We start from the raw sequence: 8,347 nt of genomic DNA on the forward strand, positions 1-8,347 counted from the left end.
GAACCACACCGATCCCGCCTGGCACTCGTAGCACAGTACGGGTGAACCCTGGGCTCAAAATTCCTAAATCTCTTCCTCCAGCCCCCATACTGAGATTAAAAGGAGAACAACTGCACAAGTCATGTGGGAGAATAAAGAGATAGGTTTAATATTAAAAAGGAATATAAAATTACAAAACTTATATTTTGTCATGAACAGCTTTTTTCTGATAAGGACCACTTGGATTAAATAGAAGCTTCCTATAAATAAGAATCCCGTCGGCAATGCAGCACACCACTGTCAGGAGTCCAAACACCTGGAAACAAGGACACAGTGTCACTGTTGTGGCCGTCATCTGGACTTCCGTCTTTCACACAGGTTCCCCCCCCCCCCCCCCCCCCCCCCCCCNGTCCCCCCCCCCCCCCCCGCCCAGTGGTCTGCCCACTGGTTTCCTCTCCTGCCAGGGTTCTGGGATTGCTCCCTACTGAGCCACCTAATTCTAAAACTGGGGAGAGACTTCAGAGATCACCTTATTCTCACTCCCAGGTTTTCCCAATACTTGCCTAGAGAAAGGGAGAAGGTGATTTACTGGGCAGGGGTACTACCAGATTGGCCTCTGAAATAAATACTTGTCTGGATCTCTTGACTTGCTCCTGGAAAGTCTTGTTTAAAGGCCTACTGACAATATTTATGATTACCAGTCTACATTTATATCCCCAGTGGTCCGCGGTTTACTTTCCTGTTGCAAGCTCTGCTGGAGAAAGGGTCCAAGTTAACACCAGCTCAAGATTCAACCATGGTGATGGGAGCTGTGCCGAGAGCTCTCTCTCCTGGGAGAGCCGGCATGATAAAATAATTCAAAGGGATCTCTCAAAGGCTGGGTGCGTCCACGTAAGAGGTGGGACTCTATGTAGGCCTTAGGAAAGTAAAATTAACATCAAGGGAATAAACTCGAACACGGTCTTTAGGCAGTGAGGCCTGGTGCCTGGGCTGGAGAAGGCGGATGCCCTTCCCTGCATGCACGCTGTGTGTTCAGCTCCATCTAAAGGCCTGCAAATCTGGCTTGCTGGCTCCAGACACAGCCTCTTTTCCACCCTGAATCTCAAGTGTGGCTTCCTAGGTTCTGACCACACTAAGTACCTCCTGCTTATCCTTTCATGGCTCTGGTACCCTGCATGTGGCTGGTTCCTCCATCTGGAGCCATGCCCCCTGGTCCCTCTGTTCCTGGCTAACTTTGATTCCACCGCCAGAGAAAAGTTGCTTTCTCTTTTCTGTGCCCAGTCCTGTCACCAGCTTACAGACAGCTGTTTGCACTTGTGTTTCCTGCATTAGGCTCTACGCAGCTTGTGGACAGGGCTCACACTCCAGTCCAGTGCCGTCCAAAAGAAATGCAGTGGGAGTCACCAGTCTAGGTAAGCCATGTAATTAAGTAAAAATTCTCTAATAGCCACATTTAAAAATAAAGAAAAAATAGTGAAATTAATCTTAATAATATATTTTACTTAGCCCTATGTATCCAAAATATTCCTTTAACATGTTATCAGTATAATAAGGTATTAATGAAATATTATACATCCTCTTTAAAAACAGGGTAGTAAGTCTTTGAAATTCAGTGTGCATTTTGCAGGTACAGCTCATTTCAATACTGATTAGTCACATACATTTCCAGTACTCAGCAGCCACATGTGGCCAGTGGCTACCACACTGGACAGCATATCTCTATACTTTGTCAGCCCCTGCTAAAGTGCACTTGAAGAATAAGTGAGTGAATAAATGAGTGAATGAATGAATAAGTGAATCAGAGTTAATCCTGTGCCTGGTCCCTTTTTCTTCATAGTGGAGGTTAGATTTATCTTAAAGACAACGGGGAAAATTGCTGTTACAGTACTATCTCATTTCCAGAATAATTCCCGTCCCTCATGAAGTTGCTTAGGGCCTAACAGGGGAGATGCAAAGCCATGGATTCTGCCATGCGTGGCTATCTGAGAGTGGTCGGTTCTAAGTGGCCCATGCTATGAAAAGGTGAGGAAGTAGGAGAGAGATTTATTTAAGAACTTTCTAATTCACTTTGAAAAGCCAAATGATTTTGGACTTCCTAAAATAAATCTCAGAAGAATAGCAGATGGGACTCTTTCAACTACATGACTGGACACTTTTTCCTTTGGCTTGCTTTTCAGGATAAAGTCTGATTAAACGGATTTTTGTCCCAGCAAGCAGTGTTCAACATAACCCTTCAGTCACAAGGTTTCCCACCACCGTTCCCTTACCATGAGTCATTGTGTTCCCTCCGAACAAGGACCAGAGATACTTGAGTACAGAATGGTCTGTCTCACCTTAATGAGTCGTATGTTGTTTTGTTTGTTTGTTTTTAAGGGAGAGTTATGCAACTCATTCACGGTGGTGTTTCGAATCACGTTTCTCAGAGCTGAGTATTGTAACTGATTTCGGTAGTCTTTCTCAGTCTGTGTTTTTGCGGTCTAGTCTAGCCCTGTTTACCTACGAGAAATACATAGGAGCCTCTTTATTTGGTTAACTTCCTATTAGTTTTAGTGTGAACTCATATTCTTTCATGTTAATCAGGGCATGTATTCATACAAAAAAAGTATTCAGCCACTGGGTACCATGACCTGGCCTAGGAGACCCAAGGATGGGTACAGTATAGTTTTCTGTTCCTGTATCTGTTTTCCAGATGAATTTGAGTTCTCATCCACCTTGAAGGAAGAAGCCAGAAGGGCCGCCACTTACCCCTCCGAGGAGTATGAACGTTGTGGTTTCTGGTAACAGCGCCAACACGGATATGATCATTATGAATAATGCCGTTACGAATGAGTTGATGATATCCTGAAACACATAATAGAAGGGTCAGCTTTACATGAAGATCACACAAAAAAGAGCCCCCTAAAGACTTTAAAAATTCAGTTTTATTAAACAAATTTATTGTGTATATTTTAGGAAACCAAACCGCCACAGTAAAATAACACCTGTAGTGTGTCTGGTCTACAAGGGTGCCCAGCAGCCTTCTTAACCTATAATGCACCAATCATGTAACTACTTAACGGGCTTATTTTTCCCTCCTTAAATGTATTTGGAGTGAGAACTCATCAGGTTAGGAGTGGGCGACGTCATTTGTGGACGGTTTAAGGTAGATTGGTAGGTACTCTGGGAAGGCAGGATGCCCATTGTAGCAATGTAGGAGGAAGTGTGAAGTAGTCTGCACTGGAAGTCAGACAAGTTTGTAATGTTACTAAAATGCAGTGAATAAAACTAAACACAGTAAGAACTTAGAAGAAAGTGGTAATTTTTAGGAAGAAACTCCCACACATCTATATGCCATGGTTGGCCAATTATAGTGTTATTTCTGAGGATGTCCATCATCTCCCTGAAAAAAAATCCTTGGAATAATTTAGCTTAGGTCTTTTTGCCACTAAATGATGTTATGGACTCTGAGGGCCAGCAGACAAAGGCTTTATTATCTCTTCTCCTAGACTTCCCTCTAGTCAGGTCCTGGTCTAAAGTGTAGATCAAGTGAGCATTTGGAGAGGTGCTGTGAAGACCCTATCTGATTTCAAGCTTTACCCTCTGGGGATTTCTCAGCTTGTAATTAGCCTGAAATGTTCATCTTTGGCCTTCAAAGATGGTTCCAGAAGGTACTACTCTAAGGCATGCTTATAGTTACAGAATAACTCTGATGTTCTCTTTCTTAAATAGGGGTTATCAGCTTGGGTGCCAGCACGTTCAGAGGGTGACACAGGTGCAGCCGAGGGTCTCCGGAGGGAGGTCTATGGAGATACGGTGCTGAGGATGAGACTTGAAAGAGGAGAGAGAGTTGAAGTCACTCAGTCCTAGAACCAGTTTATCGTCCAGCCTGAAGGACCGAATACACCTCAGTGTCTTCAACTGGCCTATTTTGAGAGCTCACAGAACCATCTGGGCACCCCACTGGGCAGTTATTCCTAATGCTATGAATATGGGAGATGAAATCCGTATGCTCCCAAACAAGGCTCTACAAGATGAGTTAAAAGTTGCTTAGCATTAATAATTGCAGACATTTCTGAGTAAGGCAATTTTGTGCCTTACTGAGCCTCCCCAATATTTTGATTTTCCATTTAGTGATTGGGGATGTGCAAGATACAGATACTGTGTATCTGCCTCTGTCTCTGTCCCCCAATTTTGAGGCCATACCAACATGCATTTAACAGGGAGGTAAAGGTGAACAATAATCTATAATTAATCGTGATCTTCACTTTCAGTTCCTTGAGAAGAGCTACACTTAGGTGAATTCTTCTAACAGAAGGCTCAGCCACATCAACTTGCAAATGGAGCCCAAGGGAGAATTTCTGCTCTGTGATCGCCTTGGTTCCCTGAGAACCTCTCCTGGGCACTATACAGAGCACATTAGCAGTGGGTCGAGTTCCTTCTTCCTACGCCTATCAGAGGTCCTTACTGGCTCAAGAAAACGAAAGAATAGAGTTTATTAAAATGTCTCATTATGGCAGGAAAAAGTAGTTAATTTTAACGATGAAACTGAACACTTACAAGCAAAGGCCAAAACATACAGTCCATTAATCGATCAAGTCTGAGCATGTATAAAAGTATGAAAAAGAAAATCACAGTGACTTCAAATCCAGTGATAACAATGTATGATTCGGGGGCTTGTGAGATGATAAAAAAGGTCATAGAGGTAACAGCGAATGCCTGTAAGGGGAAAAACATGATTTATCAATGATTATTGAATACAAGTTTAAGCTGTAAAAACGATCATTTCAAAATTAGCTCAATAAACCAGTTTCTGCCACACACATCTAACAGAGGAACGACTAAAATGTGTAGTGTGTGCATGTGTGTGACAGAAGCTGTTTACCTATTTAACATTCTCACCAAGGGGGCTTATCTATGCCTGTTACTTTTGCTTTCCGAGAATGTACTACCTTCCCATGTGCCCATTTAATTTGGAGGACTCTCGCAATATAAAATTCTTCCTCAGATTAACCAGAGCTGTTTCCCTGTAACTTTTAACTATTTCCACCCCGTTTCCCACATGTCACTCCTTTAAAATTTAAAAATTATTTTTTCCTTCCCTCTTTCTCTTGAATTCCTTCAATGTATTCTCCTATGGTAGTTGCCCCTTTTCTAACTAGGCAGGTCAGTGTTCTCCAAATGATGATTCATTCTCCTCAACCGCCTGACCCCAGTGCTCCTGGTGGGTAGGTAGGAGGCGCCAGGAACGGCAATTCCATCTAGTCTTGGCTCTGAGCTGTATCAGCCTCGAGCTGGGTCCCTTCTGACTTATAGTAAGTAAACACAGCATCCACCTGAGTCTTCTTATCTTGTTGGCTTCTGCAGCTGCCAACTTGTACAATTGCAGCTGCCTCACCTCGGTACCTGGTTTTGGGTCCAACTGTAGGCCATTCAGGTAGATTTGCTTTACGTTTGTGCGAAGTCCCCAAAAGTGAGGACAGTGCCTTATTTCTCTCCTTTCCTCTGGGTTCACAGTGAAATGACTTGCCTCTGGGGCGGCCTTGATACACAAGGTTGGAAGAGAGGACAGGACATTCTACTTCCCACTTTATAGCCCTCTCACTGCCCGTCATCGCGCTTGCACACTGCCCCCACCACGCAGCTGGCCCTCACCAGCCGCAGTATCTTCACATGGCCTTTCACGCTAAAGCAGAAAGGTCGATGCTTCGGCTTCCCGGCCTGCATCGCGCCCGCACAGTCAGCAACTGCACTAGCCCTTCAGCTTCCCACCCCAGCAGACCCGGCCTCCAGCAGCGGCTGCAACGGCTGCAGCTGCCCACCCTCACCCCTCCCTTTCGGCTAGGCTTCTCCCTCCCCGCCCACAGGTGCGCATGCGCATGTCCCTGCTGTCTGCCCAACTCTGCGTTCCCATACTGGAGTTAGTCGCGCCGGGGTTTTGCACCACCCAGCCCCGCCCCGCCCCTCCCTGCCAGGCACCGAAGACAACCGCTCCTCAGCTCTCCGCTGTAACTTTCCTGGCAGAAAGCGCTCCAGGAATGGCCATCCTGCCACTCCAGACTCTGGACATCTCAAATGCTACCTCCTTGGTTACTCTGTTTGGAGTAGCCACCATCACTCTCGGCTCCTAGCATTTACCACTAGCTGGTGTGTACATACCTTAAGAATATAAATTGCACAAAAACAGGGGTCCGCCAGTGTGCTTCTCCCTGCAGGGTCCCGAGGGTCTGGCACAGGGTAGCTATAGAATATGCGTAGTCTGAACTAATGGCCTAAGCCTCATACCCTGTCCCTGCACCTGCCCCCAGGGGATCACGACCTGGGTTTGTGAGCCTGCTCGTTCTGCGCAAGTGTGTTGTGGCCTCCCACTCACTGATGCTGATTCTTCCTTAGAACAGCCTGTGGCCCCGCAGGCACTTAGTTCAACTCCTGTGTTTCACTAGGGCTCCTAGGAAGCCTAGTCACCATTTTGGAGCCTTTCTTTCGAGGGGTATGAAGTTATGTGTGGCTCCTTTTATTTTTTGCTTATTTTATTTTATTTTTATCCTCACCCGAGGACATTTTAAAATTGCTTTTAGAGAGAGGGGGAGGAAGAGAGGTAAACATCAATTGGTTGCCTCCCATACACTCTCAGACTGGGATCCTAGGTGCACAGACGGTAGGTTGAACCCATAACCCTTGGGCTATGGGATGATGACGCTCCAACCAACTGAACCACACTGGCCAGGGTGTGTGGCTGCATTTATGTGACTTAAATCCTGTCTTGGGTAATTTGGCCATCACTCCTTGCCCTGCCATTCAGACCTCTTGGATCCTGCCCATCTCAGCTTCAGTCCATTTCATTCAGTCAAATCTGATCAGCAGGTACCTCCAACAGCCTCATCTCAAATTACTTGCAAAAGGCTGTGAACTTTATCCTTAAGTTTGTTCATGGAAGGCACAGACTTGCCATGTGATAGGTCTGTGGCAGATATTACAGGAAGCGAAAGGCAGGCTTGAGGGTTTCCGGTAACAGATATAGAGGCTGAGTGAACCCTGTCTCAAATGGTTTCCTTTTCTGTGCCCACCAGGTGACTTCTAGCATGTTGCCCTCCTTGGGAGAGCTGGGAAACCCCTCCACCCAAGCACTGGGGTGGGCACCTGCCTGCAATAGCTTAGGTTGCAGGGCCTGGGCTGCTTCTACCTCACACCTGAGCTAACTTTTTGCTACCTGGCTATGGATGGGGTTTATAGGCTTCCTCCCCACCTCCTACTTGTCCAATATTAAAAAGTTAAAGTGTTTATTTGAGCCCTGACTGGTGTGGCTTCAGCTTTGCCTTCCTGCAAAGCAAAGGGTCACCAGTTCCATTCCCAATCGTGGCACATGCCTGGGTTGCGGGCTGTCCCCAGCTGCGGTGTGAGCAAAAGGCAACCAATCAATGTGTTTCTCTCACACACTGATGCTTCTCTCCTTCCCCCTTTCTAAAAATAAATAATAAACAAAATCTTAAAAAAGCTTATTTGAGCAAAAACCTATTTGAACTGGGTGGCGTCTAGTCTAGCAGATAGAATGGAGCTCCTTGGATCTGCATAAAATGGAAGATTTTTATAGGCAGAAGGGAGCAGAAATAAGGAAGTTATATTAGGTAAAAAAGTTGGCTGGTTATTTTTTAATATATATTTTATTGATTATGCTATTACAGTTGTCCCATTTACTCCCTTTATTCCCCTCTGCCCTGCACACCCCCTCCCACCTACATTCCCTCACTTCAGTTCATGTCCATGGGTTGTACTTGTAAGTTCCTTAGCTTCTATATCTCCTATACTGTTCTTATCCTCCCCCTATTTTCTTTTTTAAAAAAATATATTTTAAAAAAGTTATCTTCAGAGAGAGGGGAAGGGAAGGAGAGAGGGAAAGAAACATCAATGTGTGGTTGCCTCTCATGTGTCCCCCACTGGGAACTGGCCCACAACCCAGGAATGTGCCCTGACTGGGAATTGAACCGCTACCCTCTGGTTCACAGGCTGGCGCCCAATCCACTGAGCTACACCAGCCAGGGCTCGTAATGAGCATTTCTGATAAATTAAACAAGTTGTCTAAGTTTCTAATGGTCAGCTCAGCTCGGAAAATGGGAGTGACAATATCCACTCCCAGGGTTCTTGGGAAGAATAAATACACTGTGTGTGCCTAACTAGAACAGGTGCTCAATTAAGTGATCTCCAGTAATTATTGACCAGTCAGTCGCTGTTATTATTGGCCACCTATCCTCCAGTCTTGCCAAGTCATGGGTTAATTCTGCCAGTATCCCGTTAGCAGGAAGACCTCCTGGCTAAAATTAGCTAACCTTCACCTTGAATTATTTTCCCTCTCTGCGATGAGGTGAAATGTTACCCGGTCTCTTTAAGAGCCCAG

General features: G+C 45.4%; 1 protein-coding gene across 1 annotated transcript; it reads right to left on the bottom strand.

Moving 5' to 3' along the window:
• Positions 1-147: 147 nt before the first annotated feature.
• Positions 148-5,749, bottom strand: CKLF (chemokine like factor). The gene is made up of 4 exons (XM_037041697.1): positions 5,611-5,749; positions 4,516-4,674; positions 2,725-2,820; positions 148-295 (listed from the first exon to the last, which is right to left on the bottom strand). Exons 1-4 carry the CDS (start codon positions 5,680-5,682, stop codon positions 179-181), a joined length of 444 nt encoding a protein of 147 aa, XP_036897592.1. The 5' UTR covers positions 5,683-5,749; the 3' UTR covers positions 148-178.
• Positions 5,750-8,347: the final 2,598 nt, after the last annotated feature.

Source organism: Sturnira hondurensis, unplaced genomic scaffold (assembly GCF_014824575.4).
Source record: "Sturnira hondurensis isolate 20B ecotype Veracruz unplaced genomic scaffold, ASM1482457v3 Scaffold0003090, whole genome shotgun sequence".
Lineage (NCBI taxonomy): Eukaryota > Metazoa > Chordata > Mammalia > Chiroptera > Phyllostomidae > Sturnira > Sturnira hondurensis.